Source organism: Tympanuchus pallidicinctus, unplaced genomic scaffold, assembly GCF_026119805.1.
Source record: "Tympanuchus pallidicinctus isolate F22 unplaced genomic scaffold, pur_lepc_1.0 scaffold19, whole genome shotgun sequence".
Classification (NCBI taxonomy): domain Eukaryota; kingdom Metazoa; phylum Chordata; class Aves; order Galliformes; family Phasianidae; genus Tympanuchus; species Tympanuchus pallidicinctus.
Window position 1 is genome coordinate 737,530 of NW_026294710.1, and position 24,421 is coordinate 761,950.

Sequence of the window (24,421 nt, forward strand, 5' to 3'; positions counted from 1 at the left end):
CACCACCATCCCCTCACTATCCCTGTAAGTCCTCTGCTGGGCACCCTGTTCCCAACACCAACAGCAGTATGGCCCTTTGGGTCCCTTTCACTCATCCCTTCTCTGGACAGGGAGCACAGCATCTGCAAGTCCCCATCCTCAGCTAGGGCTGCACACCACAGCAATGCCTCCTTTGGAGATTTTGGGCTTCTAAGCCCAGTCCCATGGCCAGCACCAGGTGTGGCTCTGAGCATCCCTGTTCTACAGCAGTAGCACTAGGGCTGTGCTGGTTGACAGTGGTCCTGAAGGCACTGCACAAGGGGACTGAAATGGGGTGCCCAGACAACAGGCCAAAACCATTCCCAAAATGAAGCGATGGAGATGCAGGTGCCTGGACTCTGCTATACACAGCTCGGGGCTCCGACTCTTCTATGATAGGTGACACCAAGTGGCAGAACTGTGGATGTGCTGCGCACACCGTGGCTGCCGCGCCAAGTGAGGGCACTGGGATCTTGCAGCTGCAGTCCTGGCACCTGGAGCAGGGCAGAGCTGAGGTGGCACCGTGGTGCCCTGCAATGGGATGCTGCAAGAACTCATCAGCCACATGGAAATGGACTCAGAGTCCACCCAGCCCTCCCCAGGAGCTGCATTAACATCACCCTGGTGCACTCCAGACCTCCACATTTGGCATCTGCTAAGCCCACATTGTGCTAGAGCACAGCAATTGGAGGCAAGATCAATCCAAAGAGCCCCAGTGACAATGTCATCCTCAATTTGCACTGTCCAGCTGCCCCAGTGCCCCATATTTCTCACGCAAATGACAAAGCAAGCAAAGAAAAGCAATTGGGCAAAGCAGGTCCCTGCTTCCTGCTCTGGGTGCAAGACTTGCCCCGAGTTAGCATGAGGATGAACAACAAATGCCACATGTGCAGCTTAGGAGATGTTTAATGGATGTGGGACCTCCAGGCTGTGGCACACTCCCTGAAGCATCCCTGAGTCAGTGTGCTGTGCCAGGCTCCCATGCCACCTGTCCTGGTGAAGGTGCCCCCACTGCAGAGCTGCATTCATGAAGAAGCTGTGCTGTTAGGTCCTGGGAGCATCTGTGATGGCTGGAGCAGGTTTGGAGCTGCTGGAGGGGTCAGTCGGCAGGGTGAAGGATGGGAGCTCTCTCATCGCCCTTGTTGCAGCCCAAATCCCAACAGAATGGGAAAAAGCCCATGGACAAGCTGGAGCCTTTCCTAGACTACCAGAACAACCCCACCACTGCTATCCACAATGACTCTGGGGCGTGGCGTGGAGATTCCCAAAATGTGACCCAGGCAGTACCCCAAGAGCTCAGCTTGGAGGCACAGAATGCTTCAGTCCACCAAACCCTGCTGTCCTCATGTCCCCACATTCAGATCTCAAAAGCTGCCGTCACCCCACAGCAGATGCACGGCCGGCAGCAGCCACGGTTCGGGAACGGTGCCCGGGGCACGGCGTCCTGGCACAGCCCCAGCGGCTGCTGCGTGACCGGCGGCTCCTTGCACAAGTCCTTGGTGGCCACATCCTGCAGGGAGCGTGCGGCCACCCGGGGATGCTCCTTGTCAGCCTTGACGAGGAGAAAAGTGGCCAGGTCGAGGTCGAGCATGGTGACACCGCCGCGCGGTGTGGGCGTATTTTGGCGGCACTGTGGGCAGGGGATCCAGCGCTGCTCGTTGGCGACGGCGTCCAGGCGCTTGAGGCAGGTCTGGCAGAAGGTATGGCCGCAGTAGAGCCGGCGAGGCAGCCGGCCACACAGGTCATATGAGGAGTAGCAGATGATGCACTCAAGCTTCTGGCTGCCCCGGCTTGGGGTGCGCGTGTGTGCCTCGGCACGTGGCCCCCCGTCCTCTGCACAGGGGCTGCTACCAGCCTGGGACATGCTGGGGGGTGGAGGAGGGTGGGAGGGAGGAGGGAAGAAAATGTGTCAGTGCTAAAGCTGGGGAAAGGACATCAGCTTGTAGCCGAAGTGCAGGAAGCAGCTCCATGCAGCTGGAGTGGCTGTGGGTTCCTGGGGCTACTGGGGACCCTGCCCTATGGTGGGCTCTGGGGTGCCCTCATCCATGGGGCTGTGCTATCCGTGTGTCCCCACCGTGAGCTGTGCTGAATGCCCCTTTTCTCCCAAAAGATTTGGGGGTGGCCAGATCCCAGTTGCCTTCATGGGGCGATGGGTCAGTGGGCACCACGGGGTGGGGAGGAGCTGGGAGCTGTGCACAGAGGGCCAGGCCATGCCACAGCCCTGCTCCATGCCAGCCCTGGAGCACTGTGCTGTGGATGCCAGCAGCAGGGAACATGCAGGTTGGTGGGGGGGAACTGGGGTGGATTCAGCATCATCTCAACACATTTGCAACCCTCTCCCAGAGACCACCAGGACCCCACTTCCTCTCCAAAAGGCATTTTGGTCCATGTGGGTACCCCTTCTTCCCCCTTTCCTGTCCCCCATCCCTACCTGAATGCTCTCCTCCCCAAGTCCTCAGGGGAGGCGGCAGAGGGGCTGCACCACCCTGGGGGGCTGTGTCAGTCCTGGGAGCAGCATTGGGTCTGGAGACTGCCTGGCTGCGTAATGCGAAGGGGCTCGCCTTTCAGGGGCAGATGAGTATCAGATCTGCTGCTGGAAGCCAAGCCTGGGAGATTGGATTACGAGCACCCAGATAACAAAGCCCTCTGAAATCGAAGCCCTCTCTCTGCTCCTGGGAGCATTCGTTAGCCACCTGTTCTGCCTCCTTGGCAGGAGAAACTGCCCCTGTGAGACCAGGCTGAAACACTGGAGGACACAGGCTGTACCTGGGCAGCAGCAAAGTCTTCTCCATCTTCATCCAGGCACCTCTGGGCAGATGTCGGCCAGCAGAAGTCCCATCGCCCTGTGGATGCTCTGAGACATGCATGGGACAGATGTCACCAAAAGGTGAGGACAACAAGGGCTGGGCTTGGGGAGCTTGGGCTGCTACAGAGACACCACAGCTTCTGCCTGGCACGTGGGTTCCATGTGCAGGGAAATACAGGGAGACAGAGTCCCTGCACAGTGCTCTTCTGGAAACGATGCTCATTGCCAGACTTGGGGGGCAGAGCCTGGACCCTCGGGAGCCCCTGTCAGGTCCGTGCTGGTGCCTGGCCCGGGGGTAGTGGCAGCCTGGGGCGAGTAGCAGCGTCACAACCGTGCAGGGAGAGCAGAGGACTTGGAAAGACAAATCCAGGATCCCGGAAGAGCACAGCCAGGAGCCCTCAGCACTTCTGCCTGCGGACAGGAGAGGGCAGCAGGCAGCAATGCAGGCAGGAGCGGGTTCCCAATCTGTTCCCACGAAGCCAGAACTGGAAGAGCCGGAGGGGGTGAGGGGGGAGTGAGCTGGAGACCGAGACCCCCGTGCTCGGGAGCAGAACAGCACCGCAGCTTTGGGGTCGAAGCAGCTGTATCCTGACGTGTCCTCGGCAACACAGACCGGGTGGGATCCCACTGCCGGGACCGCGTTGGGGGTAGCATCCCCATGCTGGCAGCCAGGGCAGCGCTGGGCATACCGATGGGCACTGGGTGCTCCATTCAGTAACCATCTGCTCGGGGATGGCTGGGCACCCGGCAGCCTGGGGATGTCCTGCATGTCCCAAAGCTGGCAAGGAGAGCAGGCTTAGGGGGATCCCATCAATAAGTGCCTGCACAGAGGGGCTGTGGGGTCTCTGAAGCCACGTGGTCCTGGTCACACTGTGCTGGAGCAGGGATAGGACCAGATGGACACTGAGCTGCCTCCAGCCTCAGCCCTGCTGTGATTCCTGCAGACTGGGACACATGGGACCTGTGGTCAGGGCTGGGATGGGGCAGGGAGACCCCTGGGTGGCATGGGTACACTGAGGGACACGCTGCCTGAAACCAGCTCAGCTCTGCGAGGCCTGCGGAGACACCTAAACCTGGGCGCGGGGCAATCAGCAGCAGCCAGTGGGTGGGAAAAGTGTTAATCTGTTCCCAGCACTCAGCTGCAAACCATCCCAGGAGCCGTGGGGACCTTTGGCACTGCAGAACAGGGAGAGGCCCCAATTGCAGAGTACAAAGGTCTGCTACAGATGAGCCGGGGCTGCGCATCACCACCCACACCGCACCCACATGGGACAGCAGCGCCCTCCCCACACCCAGCACTCTGCCAACACCCCACCTCTATAGAGAATTGCCCCTATACCAACACCCCACCTCTATAGAGAATTGCCCCTGTACCAACACACACAGCGCAAGAAAGAAGTAGGAGGAGTTGGGAACCGTGGTACAGTTGGAAAACTGTGACCTTATTGCTGTCGTGGAAACATGGTGGGATGGTTCACATCACTGGAATGCCACCGTTGAGAGCTATAAGCTTTTGTAAAGGGATAGGCAAGGTAGGAGAGGTGGGGGAGTTGCCCTCTGTGTTAAAAAATGGATAGACCATGAGGAGCTGCCTCTGAGAAACAGTTGGGAACAGGTGGAGAGCCTGTGGGTTAAGATTTGAGATCAGATGAGTAGCGGACAGCTGGTGGCCAGGGCCTGCTGCAGGCTGCCTGATCACAGGGAACTGATTGCCTAAACCTTCTTGCTTCAGCTGCAAGAAGCGTCATACTCACAGGCTCTCATCCTGGTGGGGGATTTCAACCACATGGATCTCTGATGGGAAAACAACACAGCAAGCTGAAAGCAATCCAGGAGACTCCTGGAATCCATTGATGATAACTTGGACAGATAGATCAGAGGCGAAGCATTGCTGAACCTGGGGCTCACCAACATGGAGGAGAACTTTAAAGATATGAAGATGGGAGGCAGCCTGGGCTGCAGTGAGCATGCCCTGGTTGAATTCATAGTCTTGAGGAATGTGGGCCTGGCAAAAAGTGGCGTCAGGACCCTGAAATTCAGGAGGGCCAACTTCAGGCTGTGTAAGGAGTTGTTGGATGAGATCTCCTGGGGAGACAAAGGAGTGGAGCAAAGCTGGATACTTTTCAAGGACGCCTGTCTGAGAGCACGATAGCTCTCCATCCCTCAGAATAAGAAAGCAGGCAGAGGAGGCATGGCATGGCCTGGCCAGGATGTGCTGGTCAGGCTGAGGGATAAGGGCACGTACAGGCAGTGGAAGCAAGGATGTGTCACCAGGACAGAATACAGGGATGCTGTCCAGACATGCAAAGATGGGATCAGGAATGCCAAGGTGCAGATGGACTTGCAACAAGAAGGGATTCTTCAGGTAAAGAGCTCACAAGGGACAGACCAAAGACCTCCTCTACTAGATGGGAAAGTAGACTGGCTACAACAGACATGGAGAAGGCTGAGGCATCCAATGGGTTCTTTGCCTCAGTCTTCACTGGCAGCCAGGATTCTTGTATTTCTCTCATCCCTGAACATCACATCCCAGAACCTCTAGGTGGGATCTGGAGGAGCAAATTCCCCCGCACTGTAAGGGCAGAGCAAGTCCGAGGCTGACTCATGAGAATGAATGCATACAAGTCTATGGGGCTGCATGACATGCATCCCAGGGCTGATGTGGCTGCTGAGCCGCTCTCCATCATGTTAGAAAAGTCATGGCTGTCAGGTGAAGGGATTGTCCCCCCTCTGCTCTGCCCTCATGAGGGGGCATCTGAACGACTGCATCCAGTTCTGGGGCCCAGCACAGAAAAGACATGGAGATTTTGGACTGGGTTGGACCCACAACCGAGGGGTTGTGGGTGTCCATTCTTGGATGTGGAAGGGGCTCCAAGCAGCCTGAGCTGGGCTTGATCTAGCAGTTAGAAACCCTTCCTGCCAAACTGTACCTGATGATCCTTGTGGTCCCTTCCAACCCAAGCCATTCCATGGTTCTATGATTCTTACAGAATTAATGATCCCATGAACAGAGCAGCACCCATTGCCCCCCCCCGCCAGCATCACCCAAAGCCCCACGTGGCCATCCCAGCACCCATCCCCAAGCCCTCCTCTGCCCACCTCTGCCTTCAGCTTAATCATTGCCCAGGGGCTGGCAGGCGGCGCCCTGCAGCCGTGTTTGTCATCTGCCCAAGGTTACACAGAGCGAAGGGCAGAGCTGACACACAGTGCTGCTGCAGGGAGATGGGCTCTGCCCCACGGCACATCCCCACACGTGTGTCACCATCATGCCACCACCTCCACGCTGCGGGTGGGCTCTGGGGTGGGGAAGGGCTGACAGCCAGGACAGGGAGCCCACAAAGCAAACACTGGTGGGTGGGTCAGTTTGTTTCTCTGTCAGCACTGCTTGTCTCCATGTCAGCACTGCCAGTGTCCAGACAAGAGCTCCTTGTGCAGGACGTGCGTGGAGCCACATCCCTGCCAGCATCGTCCTGTGAGAGGCAACACCCTCTGGCACCCATCAGCGTGGGATGTGGGCCAGGTGGAAGAGCCAAGCTGGCAGGGCCCCATCCCAAGCCTCAGCCTCTCTGGCCCCAGAGGTCTTGGGGTGATGGGAACAGAGGAGTAGTGGGAAACGAGGGGTGGTGGGAACCTGAGGGGTGTTGGGCTGCCAGTGCTGGTGGGCTTCTATAGGGGTGGTCGCCCACAGCGGTAGGCTTCCAGTGCTGGTGGCCTCCCAGGAGTCGCAGCCAGCCCAGGCAGTGCCATGAAGGCCCTCATGCCCCAGCTGCCCCAGCCAGGACCCCAGCTCTTCCCCAACCCACCCAAAGCTGAGTTCTCTCTTTCTAAGGGCTGGGACGACACACAGGGCTAGGTCAAGCACTTGGGCAGCATCCCCAGGCTGGCCACAGTGGGTTGTGCTGGAAGCACCCAGGTAGGGGGAGGCAGGAGGGGGGCTGGCAGCAGTGAGGTGAGGAGCTCAGCTAGCGGTGAAGGAGTTAAGCTTTGGGGAAGGGCGAGGACTGCGTGCCCCCCACACTGCACTACAGAGCCCAGCTGGAGAAGCAAGAAGTAACTTGAGGATCCCGGAAAAGCAAGGGCAGAGGGAAGAGGCGTACCTTGGCAGGGCAGGAGGTGGCTGTCATTTATTTGTGGCGCACTGAAGTCATCCGCTCACACCCGCGCTCTTTCCAGGCCCCTGCCCCATCCCCGCAGCCGCCACAAGTGCTTACGCAGCTGCCCCAGGACAAGGGCTGGTTTGTTCCCCAGTCCAGACCTGAATGCTGAGCTGCCCTGGCGTGCTGTAAGGAGGGCAGTGGGCCCCGTTCCCACTGCTCACAGTGCTCAGCAGTGGCAGAGGGCTAGGGATGGTGCACTGGCAGCTTCGTATGGCACAGCAAAGGGTCCTGGCACCCCAATACCTGCACTGTGCCAACACTGCTCCAAAGTGCTGCCAGCACTCGGCTCTGCTTTGTCTGTCTGTCTCTCCTGCCTCATTCCCTCTGTCAGGCGAGTGGCGTGGCAAGGAGTGGTGGTATCCCCTGAGCTCATCACTGCAGCACTGCGGGACATTGCATGGGGACACTGCTGGGAGAGGGCAGGGCGTCCCCAGCCCAGGCAGGGATGCCTTCCTGACCACTCCGCACTGGTTCCCCAGACAGTGCACAGTGGGAAGCTCAGCTCAGCACCATCCCCAGTGTGAGCACTTTCTCAGTGGCATCTACATTGGCACACATTGTCCCCAGGGTTCCTTAGCCTCCGTTGGGTCAGCAGATCCATCCTTCTCCCCCATGCTCCATTCTGAGCTCTCAGGATGCTGCAGGTGTCCATCACTGGTGCATCTGGCTGCACAGCTCACGGGTGAAATCACCTCCCAGCAGCCAGAGCAGGAGATGGGGCAGCGAACCGGGGTGTCCAGACCAGGTGGCCACATCCCTGCACATCCCACCTGTCCCCTTAGGAGATGACGCAACAGCACTTTCTGCAGCAGGGGAAGCACCTGCGGCAGCCGCTCCTCCTGCCATCTTCATGCCCTTGGCCCTTGGGTGGCTTGTCCAGGGTGACAGTGTAGAAGGAGTTGGGTGATTCCCCGTTGGGCATCTTCATGCTGGCATAGGGATTGAGAGGCCGGGACCAGGACTTCTCTGTGGAAACGGGCTGCTTGTCCCAGCTGCCTGCCTGCTCCTCTGTGCTGTGCACAGGCACGACGGTGGGGTTGGCAATGATGGTGGGTGATGCAGGTTCATCCTCCAGGTAGCGAGTGATGAAGCTCTGCTGGAACTGGGACCGTGGGATGTTCACGCTGGCGTAGGGGTTCTCCAGGGTAACACCGCGATCCATGTCCCCGTCTGTGCCTGATGGCAGCGCTCAGTCCCCACCTCCTGCAAGACAGCGACCTCATGAAGCCAGGGCACGGGGCGGGTGGCTACCTGTGGGGACAGTGGGGAGTAGAGCGCTCCCATGTCCCTGGCAGCCGCACAGGAGCCCAACAAGTGACACGTTCGTGTGGCCCTCAGAGTGGGCGACAGTGAAGGTGACACCTGAGAGGCCATGGGGGCAGGCGGAGTGCTGGGGCCAGGAAGGAGCAGGTGAGGCGGGAGCTTCGGGAGGGCGAGCCTGGGAGAAAGGGGGGAGTTAGGAGGGAGAGAGGACAGACGGAGGAAGAGAGGAGACAGGACGGGTGGGAAGAAAGGGAACGGGGCAGGGGGCCGGGGCGGGGAAGGCGGGGCTCGGGGCAGAGGGCTGCCGGTACTCACCGAGCCGCGCGGCTCCGGCCGGCTGCACGGCGGCTCTGCCCCGGGCTGCGCTTCCTCCTGCGGCGGCACAGCTCGGCCCGCCCCGGCCCGCCCCGCCCGGCCCCGGCAGCCGCGCTGGGCACTGGCACGGGCAGCGGGCGGCGGCACCGCGCACCGCACCCTCCGCACCCCGCAACCCTCCCTGCCACGCTCCTCCTGCCCCCAGTCCCCTGCGCACCGTCTCCCGCAGCCCGGAGGTCTCGAGCTCCTCCTGGCTGCGTCCCTCCTCAGTGCTGGATCCCCACTGAGCTCCACAACACTGTGCCGGTGAGTGGCACAAACCAAAGGGGCTGGACCAGAGCTGCCCGCTGTGGAGATGGGCAGTGGGAAGGGTACAGGCAGTTCTGCTGTGGGACCTTGGCTTCATACGAGCTGGAACCCACTGAACAGAGCCTTTTCCACAATGGATTTGAGAGGCTTAACCCTGTGCCTGCCCTCAGGGCATCTTTAGGGAGTGAAGCACACAGGGAGGGTGGATGAGGGGCGCAGCTGGCATGAAGCTTGGGTCACAGGCTCTGGACCAGCAGTGCTGCAAAAGGAGATGCTGATTTCCAGCACCCTGTACCTGAGAGCGGGCAGGGATGTCACACAGGGACACTCCATGTGAGACCCAACTCCCAGTCCTGCACCAAGGTGAGGCTTCTCAGAAGATGCCAGCTGAAAACCCAGCCCCCAGGCCAAGCCCCATTGCCGTGGATCCTGCCACATTCCCAGAGCCACAAAGCCAGCGTCTCCACTATCATCAGCTGCCAGGCCTTCCCCAGCTCCCCGCCTCTGCCCCTGTGGAGCTGTGGGCTGCCGGCAGGGGCAGCCTTCCCATTTGGAAGCAAGGATGGAAGCTCCCTAGATGGATCTGGGCCAGCACCTGCATGAGGACAAGTCGCATGGAAGTGGCACCACCACAGCCTCACTGCTACTCTCTGACCTCACAGGACACCCGTGTGTCCCCTGTGTGTCACCCGTGGGTCCAAAGTGGGCATTTTGCTTCAGGCTGTAGGACTTCGGGCTGTGTTCCTGTGCACCACATCCACATGTCAGGTGCTTGGGGACAGATCCCCAGGCATGGGCACAGCTCCTGTCCCACGCTGCCTGCAGCCACATGGTCTCTCCTGTGTCAGTGGCCAAACGCTGCCGGGCAGCACAGGGCTGCTGCGGATCCCCAGCTCCAGCCGTGTCTCTGTCATAGGATGATGCTGTGGTCAGCACAGACACCTCCAAAGTGCAGAGCCCCAGCGCCTTCCCACAAGCGGCTGAGTGCAGGATCCCATCCCAAGGGGGAGCTGTCGAGATGCGGGAATGGGGCCGTGCACGTGGAGCTGGGGAGCAGCGTGGCTCCGAATCGCTGCTGACCCCTCCGAGACTCGAACTACGTTTCCCACAGCACTTTGCAAAACGAACTGCCCCCTCCTCCGGGTTCTGCGGGACAGGACTGCGTTTCCCAGCCGGCCACGCCGGGAGCGCCGCGCGTAGTGCGCCGAGATTCGCAGCGCCGGGTAAGTGGGGCTGGGGAGAGCCGGGAGAGGTGGGACCGGGTGCAGAGCTCGGGGTGGGCTTTGGGATAACTGCGAGATCGGACCTCCCCAGGGCCGCCCGGCTCCGTGCCTCAGTTTCCCCCCAGCGCGGGGACCGGGAGGAGCGCTGCGGCACCACGGCACCCAGCGTTGGGTGGGAAGAACCCGCAGCTCCTGATGGCAACGCGGAGCTGTCTCTCCAAGGAAAGACTCCTGCATTTATTGAATGTAGGCTTAAAAATCCACGACGCAGCGTCCTGCCTGCCGTCTCTCTGCCCCGCCGTGTCGCTGCTCGCACGGGCGGTGTCGCTGCGGGACCCGGCAGCAGCTGCCCTGCGCTCTGCCCCCGCGCCTCACGCACGGCCCCGCTCACGAGTGGGCTCCGCTTACCGACACCTGCGGGGATCCCCATTGCCCGTCCCCTCCCGGGGAGGTCTCAAAAGCGAAGATCCCATCGCTACCGCCTTCGAGAGCACTGCAGCCTCTGTGGTCAGCGGACAGCCTTCATCCGAATTCCCCCCCATCCCCGCTGCCCCCCCGTGGCAGCTGGCAGTGCTGGGGGATGCTCTGGCCCAGCCCACGCTCTCCTGGATAATCTCGTTGCGCGCAGCCTCCGGCGCCGGCTCGGCTCTTTGCAGCCTCCGGAAGCCCTCTCAGCTCTGGCTGCTGCTCTCCTGCTCCAGAGCTGGTGGCCTGCTGCTTCCCAGCCTCCATTTACCAACGGGTGATCTGGTCTTGTGCCAGCTCTGTCTTTAATCCCTGCAAGGGTGCCCGACAAGATGAGGGCTTCAGGTTCCTGCAGCAAGCAGGGTGTGAGGCTGGGGCTGCTGTCCCCAGGAGGGATTGAGGTTCAGCAGCAGCTGCTTCCCAGCACCAAGAGCTTCCCCAAAACATCCTGTGCTTTGCCTATGTCACACCATCTCCAAAATCCATGCATGCTCCTATGCATAGACACGTCCAGGTTAGCTCCAAGCTGAAATTTGGGTGCCCTGCAGGGAAAGGAACAGGAGCAGCTACAGTCTCTTTAGTCTCTACAGAGTCTTTACCAAGTCAGCTTTCCTGCTTGAGAGTAGTTGGGCTGGTGCCTGAAGCCAAAATGTCCCCAGCACTTGGTGAATTCGGGCTCACAGCAGCATGCCCTTCCTCTCCAGAGCTCACCAGCCCTGTGCCATTCCCAGGGAGCTTCGACCCAGATTCTCCCACGTTCTGAGAACCAAGGCTGGAGGGCACAGGGCTGGGTTCAGCAGGGAGGGCTGGGCTGGACAGGGTGGCTGGCAGAGCCAATGCTCCATACTGATGCATTTTATCTGAGATGCTTGTAGGGTGAAAAGCTCTCTTGAAGAGCTACAATGACCCACAGGGTGCTCTTCAGGCATTCAGCACTGAGTTCCAGTCACTGGTGAGGCAGCTGCTGCTGGTGCCTATGCCAGCTCCTCCTTGTTTTCAGCACAGGGAACATTATGGAGCCATGGGTTTGTCTCTGCCACCATAGCAGCCTGGTGTTTTGCTGGTGTTTGCCCATGGGACGTTTGTACTTCACCCTGCCTGGGCAGGCTGGGGGGTAAATGGGAGGAATTAGAATGATTTTGCTTTCTTCTGGCAGATGCTGAGAACCTGGCAGAGGAGGAGGTGGAGGTTGTGGCACGCTGAGAAGCACAGGAACATGCTGCTGGGAACAGAGCAGCGTGGCTGTGATGACCCTCTCCATCCTGGGGACAATGGTGAGAGCCCTCATCCCAAACATCTCAATGGCAGAGGGCACAAGCACAGGAGGGGTTCAGCAGATGGGCACCAGCGTGGGCATCCTGCCCTGACCCTGTGGGAAGCACATCACTCCTTTGGCCACCACGTCATTCCCCAGGAGGGCAATTCAGAGCGGCAGAAAGCCTGGATCTGCCCTTGGCAGCATCCAAAAGCGTCGCCCCTCCTCCTGTCCCCAGAACCGGCCCATCCTGTGGCAGCCACATGACAAAATCCTTCAGTGCCTGTCTGTCCAGCACTGTGCAAGGGACAGACAGTGCCAGCTGAGAGCTGCAGCCACGCACCTGGTGCTTGCTTTGCACATATGGAAATTACGGGCAGGATATGGCTCCGGCCTGAGCGCCGAGCAGCGGACCCAGCAGTGGTTTGGGACTGCTGTGATTTGGGACCAGCCGGGCTGCAGCCGATGGTTGCTTAGGAACTGCACACTCACAGCAAGCAAACGGCCGAGAAATAAGGCGTGTGATCACTGCAGAACTGCCTCGTTTTCTGCAGTTGTCGGCAGAAAAAAAATGCAACTGAAAGGCAGGAGCCACCCGAGGTGTGTGGCATTCTGGGCGAGGTGCAGGAGGGGAGGCTTCCGTGGTCACAGCACGAGTGCTGTCTCTGTGCATCCATTCTCCAATGGACAAGAGGGAGAAGAAGCCCCACTGGCGGAGGCAGCATGCAGAAACGTGGGACTGCACAAAATGGGAAGCTCGAAGGGGCAGACCCCTGGAAGGCACTGGCACTGTGCTCCCAGCAGGTCCCAATGTCCCCAGAGCAGGCAGCCCTCCGCAGGTCTTTGGTGCAGTGAATGCTGCAGGGACAGATCTGAGCACAGCAGTGAGACAAGCAGTACATGACCCTGGGGACAGCTGCCCACCCTGAGGCAGCCCCACTGGTCGCAGGATGCTGCTTATTGCCTGCCAGCCCTCACTCTGCTACTCTGCGTATGTCATTTTATGATGTCCAGGACAGGAGGAAAGTGCTGGGCTCAACAGCTTCCAAAATATACTCCAGCCTTCATGGCAGGGCCATGGCACCCACCGCACGGCCCATCATGACCAACTCAGAGCTTTTTGGTGTTTTTTTTTGACAAACACCAGAACCTACAATGATCTCACAGGACACCTCACCCCACTCGAGCTCTGAGGACCCTCACAATCCCTCTGTTAACCCCAGAACACCACAGACAGTCTCACCACAGGGTATCCTTCCACCGGGGGCCGCACTTCTGTCCCAGGGCTCTCACAGCCACCAGACCTGCACCACACTTTGGACCGGCATCGCATGGGTCAGCCCCCCCCCGGCCGGCTGCCGGGTGTCCCCACGCAGGAACCAGGCCAGCAGCTGCTTTTCTTATCGCCGCCTGCACCCGTGTGCTGTCCCTCTCCCCTGCGGCTTGCAGCCCAGCTCACGTGGGGGCTTGGCAGCAGCACAGGGAAGCTTGCATTGTGGCTGCCCACTGTGGCCGGGCTGTGGGAGAAAGCAAGGATTTCCTGGCCTGGAGCAAGTCCTTCCCGTCTCCTCCCTGCAGTCCAGTGCTGGGGCTGGGAACCTGCCCAGGAGGCAGCAAGTGGAGCTGAGGTGCTTTGATCGGCATCGCACTCCAGCACCCACACGGCCCCCCAGCAGCTCATTCCAGGCACAAAATGCCTAACTGGGGGACCGTGGGGATGGGGCTGCTGCGGGGTGGCCTCACAGCATTGCACTGTTGGGAAGAGCCCTCTTGGGGAAGTGACCCAGGGTGGGATTTGTGTCCCTGGGCTGCTGCTGCCATCCCTCGCTCTGAGCTGGGGGCAGCCCGGAGCGCAGCCAAGGGGAAGCATTTGTGCACTGGAAAATGGCCCCAAGAGCCCCAGCTGGGGACACCTGGCCCAGCAGCTCACGTGCACAGGCACGGGCCTCCTGCTTCAAATATCAGTGCTCCTTTGAGCTGAGAAATCGCTTCCTGCAGACGGAGGGGCCGGGCGTGCTGCTGGCAGCGGCGCTGACGCACAGCCATGCTCAACCACTTTTGGTTTCACTGTGAGCAGCTGTGTGCAGCGACGCCGTGACCTCGTGGTTCAGCTGTGCCACAGCCACACAGAGATGTCACATCAGCTGCAATGAGGGACGTTTTTAGGCTGTTTCCTGTTATTTTTTCCATGATGGGGAATTCCATGTACAGGGGATGGCCTCAGTGGGAATGGTTGTCACCTCTGCGCTGACCCGGTGCCTCTTAGAACTTTGCCATTGCCCCACCAGTCCCCATGCTGGGGACAGCATGGGCACCACGTCCCCAGCAAAGAGCTGGGCTGGAGCAGGGCCACTGTACCCACGGGAAGCTTTAGGCCCGCTCAGCACCCAGCTCCCAGCCAAGCCCTTGGCTCCGGCTCGCTCTCAGCAGAGCTCTGCTTTCTGTCCTGCCACCCGCTTGTCCTTGCTCGGCTCAAACAGTCCCCGTTTGTTTGGCTCTCACTGCCGGCTGGAGCTGGGGCCGCGTGCCGGGGCCGCCTATGCACAAGGGCCCCTTGTTTGCTGCCGCTCACCGGCCTTCCCCCTCCTCGCTCACCCCTCGCCTGCTGTAGCAATTATCCCAATTAGCCATGCCCCTCCCTGCTGCGGGCTGCACCACAGACCCCCATCCTTCCCTCTCCGTGGTGGTGGCATCAGCACTGCTCCATGCGTGGGGGCACCCGATGGGCCACCGCCATGGGGACGTGGGCACCTGGGATGGAGCTGCTTGCTTGGAGTGGGCTATTGCCAAATTCTGGTGTCTGGAGGCTGTGGCTCCCTGTATGCCCTAGTCTGAGGATGAGCATGGCACTGCCTGGTCCTGCAGCTGCCAGCCCTGCAGTGTTGGCTGCCCCACATCGCACTGGTTTCCATCCTGTCCCAACCTCAGGGTCAGGCAGTGTGGGCGCAGCCCGATGCCTTCCTCTGCACCACACACCACAGCCGGCACCTTCCTCCCATAGCTGCTGGCCTCACAACACCCAGGGCAGGCGCATGAAATTTCCACTCGCCGACGCAGGCTGGGGCTGTGGCTTCCCCCAGCCATTCCCATGCATCAAGGCCATCTTCCCCTCCTTAGCCCTGGTGTGGTGCTGGGGGTCCTTAAGCAGGAGCACCTCCAGACAGGGCAGGGCACTGCAGAGCATTTATTTCTGCACCCTGGCAATGTGCATCCCCTATGCATCTGCGCAGACAGACCTCACATTCTCTGCCCATGAGCTCTAGGGTGAGCAGAGAGAGAGAGTACCCACTGCACGGTGGCAGCGTGGGGGCGAGACCCCCCCAGCAGAACCACACAGCGGTCATGCCAGGACACAGCATTGCAGTGCAGGCATCAGGAGGCAGTGCAGTGCTGCTGGGATGGCTCAGAGCACCCCATCTCGTGCTGACAGCAGCCCTGAGCTCCCAGGGTTGGAGCTTGGCATCTCGAGTCAGCTTGTCTGCTCCCATTTGTGTCTGCTGTGTTTGTGAGCACTGGGCTCACGCAGCCTAGCTGCCCCGTGTTGCTGCAGCCTCCTGCACCACTCAGGGTCCTCCCATGACCCCATTACACATCGGCAAAGCCCTGTTCTGCACTTGCCCTCGGGTGTGCATCCAGAGCAGCACTTTCATCCTTGTCGACAGGACTCATCCTCATAGGACTCCTCATCCTCGTCCAGGAATGCTGCAGAGCATCCTGCAGGCTGTGTGGTGCCTGGAGCTCTGCACAGCTTCCTGCACCCCCCAGATCCACGCATGCCTCTGACACGTAGTGTCAACTCACAATGGTGCAAGTCTGTGCACAGCGCTGCCCTTGGTGGCTCCCCCAGCAGCCAAGTCCCCTTCCAGACTGCAGCTCTCTCTTCCAGCTTTCACTTGGAGCTGGCCCTGGGATAACAGCTCTGTTCCCTGCACCCTGTGGAAGAACCTAGAGGATGGAAGAAATCAATAAGAGGAAGGAGGCAGTGGAAACCAAGGCCAGGTGATGCCCATCAGCCCTGGAAACCACCTTGTTACTGGAGCACCCCACAGCCATCACTGCCATGCAGGAGGAAGCCCCCTCCTGTGGGAGTCGGGTACTGCCCATTGTGCTGCCGGAGAATTCCCTGCTCCCCAGGCCCCAGCCTGTCCCAGCTCTGCACATCACTGCACTTTTCCTGTGCTGAGCCCTGTGCTGCAGCTCTGTGTGCTGCACGCTGTGCTCAGCCCTGCTCAAACCACAGCAAAGGCACAGGCACCTGGGGCCCCATGCTCCCCTATAGCCGCAGAGCCAGGCGGGCTGCTGCACACCCACACTGCTCCCACAGGTAAAGCAAAAGCCTCGGGTTCAGCTTCACCCCCAAGTGAGCTGGAAATGCAATGCAGTGCTGTGTGCGCAGGTGCCAGCTGCCCAAGCTGGGCTGGCACAATAGCAGGAGATCTGGGGCTGTGCCCACACCCTGCTGGGGACCCAAGCAAAGCAAAGCTGGGGACAGCAGAGTCACAGCTGCGATGACACAGTGCATCCCTCCCATACAGCAGTCCAGGCACCAGGGCTGCTACACTGACTCCCAGCAGAAGAGCTGGAAAAACCATAGCACCGCTCCTGAGCCCCAGATGGCTGAGCACACCCAGTCTGCAAGCAGGGAGTTGGGGGGTCAATGTCACCATGGCCAGGAGGGAGGTGATGGCAGTCAGACCCCCCTGCCTCAGTTTCCCTTCACCATGTCCATCTGTCCCATCCTGCCATGGAGCACTGGGGGCATGAGGGCACTGGGAGGCGTGGTGGATGTGCAGCACCAACGATGTGATTCAAGCATAAAGATAATGCTCATCACTCCTGGAATCTTGGTGGGGCTTTTGGAACCCACAGAGACTGTGTGTACAGAGTTCAGCGTCCCTGCAGCCCCCGGGTGCATGGCAACACAGGGATGAGCCACGGACATTATGGGAACTTTGCAGATATTCTGAGCACCTCATTTCTCATGTTGGGGGTTGTGTACAGGGTTGGAAGCCCACAAAGAACCATTTCCAAGCCCCCTGCAGATGCATTCAAACAGTGCACAAATGGTCAGGGCCTGATGGCCCCCAGCCCACGCACTGCTGCTGCTGCAAAGAGCAACCAGGGCAGAAATAGCAGCTCACAGCAAGAATTCCACCGCCTCCTTGGCCAATGTTCCAACAGCATTCCTTCTTCAGAGCTGTGTTGGCTCACCCTGGGCAAGCACCCGTCTGTGGGAGCCCAGCCCTGACCCTGCACTGCATGGGGCTCACCCTGTGCCATTGCAGCAGCGCCACTTCAGCTGGGTGCAGTTGGGGTCCTATCCTGACCCCACTGCTGCTCAAGACTGCGCAGAAGGAAAGAGACAACCAGGTACCTGATAGGGCCCAGCTGAGCACAGCTGCTCTCTGCAAAGCTGGAAGTGAGCTCATTTTTGGGTGCATTATCAGCGTGCTGAGTGATTCACCTGTACACAACCTGGTCATTGCAAGGAGCTGGCTGCATTTTGGAATGAGCTGTTGATGTGTACAAGGCCCAGACAAACAAACTCGGTAAGAAGAGTGGCAGGCAACAAATAGACAGGACATGAATCATCAGCAGGGCAGGTATGCAGGTGGCTGTGGGGACACGATGGAGCACAGCGTGTGCCAGGAGCTCAGTGCTGGGGCAGTGTGCAGCACCGGGGCTGTTGGCACTTGTCCTGTTGGATGAGCAACAACCCTGTTGGAGCAGATCGCTGAACACACTGTTAATCCAGATGTGCAATAAAGTGCTGAGTGCGTGACTGGATCGAGCAGTTGTGGGGTGATGGGGCTGACAGGGAAGAAATGTAAGGTCAGGTTATCTTATGGCATAACCGTGTGTATCTGTGTGGTTGCACCATTGGTGCTACAACTTGCACTACATCTGTAGCATCAAGGTTTGGAAATGATGGATGTATGACACTGGGAAGCAACGGGCACCTTGGCACCAACACACTTTTATTCAGCAGGAAGGATCCCTGATAGCATTTGTGATTGTTTTTAAATAGAGCTGTTGCTTAACTTGCCAAATAGCAGTGTAATAACGCCGCGTGGCTGGGTCAGCACAGGGATGCCACAGGAATTAATAACAGAAAATGGCTCACACTCACTCACTTCCTGCAATTTCCTTTGCTCTGTGAGTTCAGGCAGAACACATCGGTTCTTGCTATCTGCATCCAAAAGTGCCAGTGGGAAACCAGGCAAAAAATGACACGGAGGACAGGGAAGATCAAAGGGAATCCCTGTTTTGCACCATGAAGATGTGGGACAACAGCAGCCCCATGCCACATGGGGGTGGTGATCAAAGAGTGGCACTTGAAGGGACAGCAGCAGCAGGAGGACAAAGCTGAAAATGCATAGGCTCTGTACATGTGAAAGCAGCAGTGTGAAGCATGGTGCCCATTTCTGGTGCCAGCGCAGCCCCAGACTCCACAGCTCAGGGATTTCATTGTGGTGAGTGCTCAGCGGGGTCCTGGTACGGAGATCCCTGGCTGGAAATGGGCACTGCAACTAGGGAGGAGAAGGAGCTCAGAACCAGACAAAATCCTGAGGCCAGCTGGCCAGAAGGAAAAGGCAGAGAGCAAGAGGGTGCCAAAGGTCTGCCCAGCAGTACCCAAAGGAGCACAGTGAGCACCCTGCTCCAAACTGAGGGAGCAGCCCTGCACGCTGCACTCCTGATGCTGCGTTGGGTGCCCAGAGCCACATACCGTGCCGAGCCCAGCAATGCCCACCTTTAAAGCCATGGCACAGCAAGAGCTCCCAGGAAGCGGGATGATACTCAGCGGGGCTTGGACCTCAGGTGCGTGTGGTGGTTCATCTGCAGAGCTGGGCAGCAGGTCTGGCAACGGAGCCGTGGGCTGCAGGTGGGCTGCGTGGGGCTGGCCCAGCAGCAGGGCCAGGGGGCAGCGTGCCATCGGCTCAGGACATTGCTCAGCCCGAATCCCGCGTGGCACGCAGCGACATCCCCGTGGGCTGCCTCCCTAACCGCCCCAGCAGAACTGCCCCCACCAGCAGCGCAATGCTGAGTCACCGCGCCCCCCCTCCCCCCCTCCCCACGCCGTAGCTGTGGGCGACACGGAGCGGGCGGACCCCCCGGGGGGCAGCGTGTCGGGGAGAGGGAGGGCAGGAAGGAAGCGGGGCCGAGCCCCGGGGGGGGCGGCGGCGTGCGGAGGGGGCGGGCGCGGGGCGGAGGGCGATGCGGCCGCGGGCCCCGCGCTGCCGCTGCTGAGCGAGAGAAATGTGAGCCGGCTGCATCACTGCAGCGGCACTGCGGGCGCCGGGAGCGCGCAGGGAGCGCGGCCGCGCCGCCGGCAGCGCTGAGCCCCGCGGGACGGCGGGGAGGGAACCGGCACCGCGCGGAGCCGCTCGCCTGCACCTGCCGAACCCAGCCGAGCCCCCCCTCAGCCCGGCGGCCGCTTGCATCAGCCCTCGGCGGGGCACGGCGCGGCGGCCGGGGGGGCGGCGGGATCGAGGACGGGGGCTGCCCGGCTGCGGGGCTCTGCGGTGCCCCCAGGGCCTTTGTCCGAAGGATCGTCTCTCCCACCAACGTCGGGAGAGGGGAAGCGGCCGGAGGCTGCCGCCGGGCCGTGGGAAGCGGGAGGGAGGCGGCGCGGAACCGGCAGCATCCCCGCGGAACCGAAGCCGGAGCCGCATCCCCGCGCCTTTCAGATAACCTTTAGCCGCACCGAGCGGGGCCGGAACGAGGCGCAGGGCCGCACCGGGACCCTGCGTCCGGAGCACCGTCCGCAGAGCCGCAGCCCCGCAGGTAAGGACGGTCGCGGGCCGGGAGCATCACCCTGCGGGCGCGCAGGCGCGCGTGTATGCCGGGGCACATGTATGTGCATGTATGTACGTGTACATGTATGTATGTGCACGTGTGTACGCGTGTATGTGCACATGTGTGCGTGCACAGCTGGGCTGCGGCTGTGGCTGCGGCTTTGCGGGGCTTTGCGCTGGGAGCGGAGCGCAGGAGCCGGGTGTGCGGAGAGCCGGGGAGGACTGGGGGGGGGGGCTGCGTCGCCCCGGGGGTTCGGTGTCGCTGCGGGGCCTGCGCGGAGGGGTGTGACGGCGGACGCTGCCCGGATGGCCGTGTCTGTGCGCTGCTGCGGGTGAGTGCGGGGGCTTCGGGGTGCGGGGCTCCCGGGATGCCCGTGGGGTGCGGGGTGCTGGACGGGATGCTCACAGGACCCCACAGCAGCTCCCCCCCCTCCCCCGCCCCCCCTCCTCGTGTCACCCCTCGAGGTCAGCCGGGCTCCATCCCCAGCAGCTCTCGGGTATCCAAGGCTGAACACGTCGCTGACCCCTCCCCAAGCAGATGCCCTCCCCCCCGGCCCCCTCCGTCAGGCCTGGCAGGGAGCAGGCGTCCTGCTAACAGGATTTGCGGCATGATGGAGGAGAGCACAGCAGAGCGCCTTCGCACTTCCCGGATTGGGGGGGCTGTCACCGCGCTGTCCCAGGCAGAAAATGTCCCCACGGCGCTGCCCGCCTCCCCCTCTGTCCCCGAACCCCGGGCCGAGGGCAGGGAGCGGCGGAGGAGGAGAGGAGGAGGAGGAGGGAACGATGGTAGCAGGGACAGATCAGGAGCGCGCGATAGAGGTAAAAATAGATCCACAGAGCAGAGGAGGGGCTAAACGTGAGCGAGAGCCCTGAGCAGAGGAGAGCCGGCGGGAGCCCCCCCGGGAAGGTGCTGTGTGTGCCGGTCGGGGTGCCGGGGACCCCGCGCTGCGGGGCGCATCCCCCGGGGCAAAGGGCTCTGCGGGGCCCTTCCCAAGAGGGGCCTCGGGGGAAATGTGTGGGGCAGACGGAGGGACCGGTAGGACCGGTGCTGAGAGAGCGAACCTCGGGATGGAGGCACGCAGCCACCGCCAGCACTGTGCGGGCAGAGCCCCGGGGAGCACAGCAGCCAACATCCTCCTGCTTTTCATTTGCAGTGAGTACAGAGCTGAGCTGGAAACGGAGGCACCGACACCGCAACGAGGAGGAACGTGGCAGCCCCGGCCCCTGGCGGGATGAGCCCCAAGGCCCGTGAGAGCCCGCGGTGACAGCGAGCGGGAGAGCCGGGAAGTCAGCGCTGAGGAATCTGCATCAACGCCACGAGGATCCGCACGGCGTACACAGGAACCGAGGCTGGGAGGAGGCGGGCGCCCTCCCCGCGGTGCTGCCCACACTCCAGCCGCGCTTCCCTGCCCCAAATCGTCCCGCATTGCCCCGCACCGTGGGCATCCGCTCACCCCTCCCGGTGCGGGGCTGCCACCGAGGCAAAGGGGAGCTGCTGGTGACACCGCCGCTGACAGCGATGTCACGCTGACATCCCGCGGGGAGCAGATGCTTTGATCGCCTGCCCAAGCGCATCCTCAAAGGCAGTTTGGGCAGGATGCGGCCGTGAGCAGCGCCTTCCCGCCTGCACCCTGGGGCGCTCAGAACAGGGTACACAGCGCCCGCACATCCCCCTGTCCCCAGGATGCGCTCCCACACCGCCGGCTGCCCACCGTGCTCCTACTCCAGAACAAGACTGAAAGCACTGCATGCTGCTGGCATGTTGTAGCCTCATGCAGGCGTCCCTCGGAGACCCCAGAGCGGTGGACGGTAATGTGAAAACGATCCTCATGTCGTGTCTGAAAGGGCAACAGGTCATCATTAAAATGGAGGCGATGAAGATCATCCACCCGGAAAAGTTCTCGGAGCTGCAGGCGGCACCTCCACGCTACGCACCCGCGCCGCGCCGGGAGCCGCCCCTGGTGGCCAAACGAGCGTGGCCCTCTGAGTCCGAGATCATCGTCAACCAGGCGTGCGGGGACATCCCGGCATTGGATGCGGCCCCCGCGCCGCTGCCGCTGCCCCGGACTCCCCCTCTGCCGCGGCGCGAGCGCGGGTACCAGAGCCAGCGGAAGGGCAGCTCGGAGGTGTGCTTCCACCGGCAGCCGCCGTCAGATGAGGTGATCGTCAACCAGTACGTGCTGCACCCCTCGACGCCCTGCGAGCCCCTCGAGTGCCCCACCTGCGGCCACATGTACAACTTCACCAACAAGCGGCCGCGCATCCTCTCCTGCCTGCACTCGGTGTGCGAGGAGTGTCTGCAGATCCTCTACGAGTCGTGCCCCAAGTACAAGTTCATCTCCTGCCCCACCTGCAAGCGGGAGACCGTGCTCTTCACCGACTACGGGCTGGCGGCGCTGGCCGTCAACACCAGTATCCTGAACAGACTGCCGGCCGAGGCCCTGGCCGCCAACCCCGTGCAGTGGAGCAGCGACACCGACCGCAGCTGCTACCAGACCTTCCGCCAGTACTGCGGGGCCGCCTGCACCTGCCACATCCGAAATCCGCTGTCTTCCTGCACCATCATGTGAACCCTGCGCCCCGGCCCCAGGAGGGAGAGGACGGCAGCGCGTGTGTCAGCAGCGCCTGGCGTGGGATGCTCCGTGCGCGTGGGGATGCGCCGGCCCTCAGCACGACCACGGACATGGGCTGGCAGTGGGATGCTGCGCCTTGGGACGTGGCGCAGAGCCGGTGGCAGCCCCCCGAGCACCCGTGGTACTGGGGAGGGGGATGTGGCGGCACGGCCCGTCCCTGTGCGTCCCCAGCGCTGAGCACCCTCCCCCGGGCTCCTTCTCTCCAGAGCGGACGCTGTCCTGATGGTGGCACTGATCTCGTCACCCCGTGGCCGTGGAGTCCCCAAGGAGATGTGGTGCCCAGCGATGGGCACCAGGACAGCCCCACCGCCCCCCTCTCTGTAATTTATTTGCCAAAGCTTTCGTCTCAGAGGCCACGCACCGTGCGCCCGAGTCGCAGCCACACCAAGCAGACACGTGGCCGTGCCCTCCGCCAGCCCTTGAGGAAAGCTCCTGTTCATCCTCATTTTGGAGGATTTTTCCCCATCCGTCCCAGGCCGCTACGTGTTCACAAAGGCATTGAGCTGCACCCGTTCTCTGTGGCCCACCCACCCGGGGCTGCGACAGACCCTGTGTCCAGCACATCCTGTGCACGGTCTTGCTTTCCCCAGAGCATCTGGATGGGGAAGTTTGCTGCCAAAAGAGCAAAAAACAAAAACAAAAAAACAAAAAAACCTAAAAAAAAAAAAAAAAAAGAAGAAAAAAGAAAAAGAAAAAGCCATAATTTGCAAGTGCTCCCTCAGGGCCGAGCACCGCAGCACTGGGGCAGGAGGCTGAGCCCCAGCACGGCCCCCAGGACACCGGGGCTGGGGGAGCCGGGGGCCCCATTGAGCTGCCCCCTCCCACCCTACATGTCTGGAGCCGGGAGCAGCCCCCAGAGCACAGCACCCACTGGGGATGGGGCTGCGGAGCGGTGGGGCAGGCGATGCCTTGGCACTGCCCTGCTGCCCGGAGCTGAGGGCGAGGGGAACGGGGGCCGATCCCGATTCTGTTCTGCTCTGCCAACGCCTCCCGCCGCTGGTTGTGACAATGACCATGTTTTATACCCGGCCTTGTTCAACCCCACCAGTCTCCCCAATAAAGATTATATTGGAACGAAGGGCGAGCTGGCGTATCGGGCTGTGATGCTGTGGGGCCGTGGGACTGCGTAGCACTGGGACACCTCACCATGTCCCCATGTGCTCTGTGGGGCACTGGTGATGTGGGCGGACCCCAAGAATGAGCTTCCCAGGAGCAGGAGGTGCCGCATCCCCCTCTGGTTCATCCCCTCTCCACCAATGCCAACCCCACGCACACTCATGGCAGGACACGGGGGCACCTGGAGCAGCACTGCTGCAAGAGCAGGGCCAGACCAGGGGGTTGGCACAAGGGAGGATGTTCTGCGTGACACCACATGGCTGCACCCTGAGCAAACAGCACCTGCAGGGAGCCCCTGGTGCCTATCCCAAGCGAGCAGTGGGCTTGCTGCTGGAGAGATGTGCGGCTGGGCCATGCAGCCTAGCACACACTGGTGCATATCCAGCCTCAGCAGTGGGATGGCCTCAACCCCCTCTCCAGCAGAAACACCGCATTGCCCTGAGCAATGCTTGGTTCTCCAGCCCTGGAGAACTCCTCTGGCTGTCCTCCGTGCCCCAAAGGGAGCGAAGCCCCACATGTGCAGCCCTGGGGCAGCTCTGCCCTCCAAGCAGGGATTTGCCCTATTTGTTACGTAAGGATGAAGGGTACAGCGCGTCCTCCCCTCTCTGCGGCACCTCTTGGGCACAGAGCAAATTTAATGCCACTAATTTGATTTTGAGTTGCAATTAAGGAAAAAATGGGGCCTTTCAGGGCTGAGTGCTGGGTGCCAGCATTTCTGCAGACCTATTAACCTCGAACAAGTGCTCACTAGGGCAGAGACCCAAGCACACTACTAGGGGACAAGACCTAAGTCCCAGCTGTAGGGGGAACTCAGAGCCTGCCAGAGGCCCCCCAGCACCCTAAAAACCCCATCAGGCTCCCAGAGCTGTGACCAGGCAGAGCTATGGGCCTCCAGGTTGTATTTTCCAAGCACGCTGATTTCCATTGGCTGCAAAAACAACAGAGAGCTCTGCCCCGTCCTGCCCGAGTTGCACAATGCTGCTGTGCAGCCTGCATGGGGAACCTGGGCACAGGGCAGGCATGGGAGCAGGGAGGAAGCTGCTTGCAACAGCTCCTTCCAGGAGC

At 61.2% G+C, this 24,421-nt stretch overlaps 3 protein-coding genes across 8 annotated transcripts; 1 reads left to right on the plus strand and 2 right to left on the minus strand.

The window, feature by feature from the left end:
- Nucleotides 1–686: 686 nt before the first annotated feature.
- On the minus strand, nt 687–7,016 carry RNF224 (ring finger protein 224). 4 transcript variants are annotated; one of them, XM_052681009.1, is made up of 3 exons: nt 6,922–7,016; nt 2,785–3,235; nt 687–1,883 (listed from the first exon to the last, which is right to left on the minus strand). In XM_052681009.1, exons 2-3 carry the CDS (start codon nt 3,045–3,047, stop codon nt 1,376–1,378), a joined length of 771 nt encoding a protein of 256 aa, XP_052536969.1. In that variant the 5' UTR covers nt 3,048–3,235; nt 6,922–7,016; the 3' UTR covers nt 687–1,375. The 4 variants fall into 4 exon arrangements, with proteins under 4 accessions (XP_052536969.1, XP_052536970.1, XP_052536971.1 ...); XM_052681010.1 differs by having other exon boundaries at nt 2,785–2,872; nt 6,922–7,015; XM_052681011.1 differs by lacking the exon at nt 2,785–3,235 and having other exon boundaries at nt 6,922–6,996.
- CYSRT1 (cysteine rich tail 1) lies at nt 6,919–8,636 on the minus strand. 2 transcript variants are annotated; one of them, XM_052681014.1, is made up of 2 exons: nt 8,344–8,361; nt 6,919–8,184 (listed from the first exon to the last, which is right to left on the minus strand). In XM_052681014.1, the coding sequence occupies exon 2, from the start codon at nt 8,141–8,143 to the stop codon at nt 7,760–7,762; it is 384 nt and encodes a 127-aa protein (XP_052536974.1). In that variant the 5' UTR covers nt 8,144–8,184; nt 8,344–8,361; the 3' UTR covers nt 6,919–7,759. The 2 variants fall into 2 exon arrangements, with proteins under 2 accessions (XP_052536974.1, XP_052536972.1); XM_052681012.1 differs by lacking the exon at nt 8,344–8,361 and adding an exon at nt 8,560–8,636 and having other exon boundaries at nt 6,923–8,184.
- A 10,461-nt stretch (nt 8,637–19,097) lies between these two features.
- RNF208 (ring finger protein 208) lies at nt 19,098–23,318 on the plus strand. 2 transcript variants are annotated; one of them, XM_052681131.1, is made up of 2 exons: nt 19,098–19,596; nt 20,762–23,318. In XM_052681131.1, exon 2 carries the CDS (start codon nt 21,356–21,358, stop codon nt 22,175–22,177), a length of 822 nt encoding a protein of 273 aa, XP_052537091.1. In that variant the 5' UTR covers nt 19,098–19,596; nt 20,762–21,355; the 3' UTR covers nt 22,178–23,318. The 2 variants fall into 2 exon arrangements, with proteins under 2 accessions (XP_052537091.1, XP_052537092.1); XM_052681132.1 differs by lacking the exon at nt 19,098–19,596 and adding an exon at nt 19,900–19,939.
- Nucleotides 23,319–24,421: the final 1,103 nt, after the last annotated feature.

Coding starts and splice junctions, on each gene's coding strand:
- CYSRT1 (XM_052681014.1), bottom strand. CDS start 8,143: ATGGATCGCGGTGTTACCCTGGAGAACCCCTACGCCAGCGTGAACATC.
- RNF224 (XM_052681008.1), bottom strand. CDS start 3,593: ATGCAGGACATCCCCAGGCTGCCGGGTGCCCAGCCATCCCCGAGCAGA. Junction 1,884..2,784: donor AAGACTTTGCTGCTGCCCAG/GTACAGCCTGTG, acceptor TCCACCCCCCAG/CATGTCCCAGGCTGGTAGCA.
- RNF208 (XM_052681131.1), top strand. CDS start 21,356: ATGCTGCTGGCATGTTGTAGCCTCATGCAGGCGTCCCTCGGAGACCCC.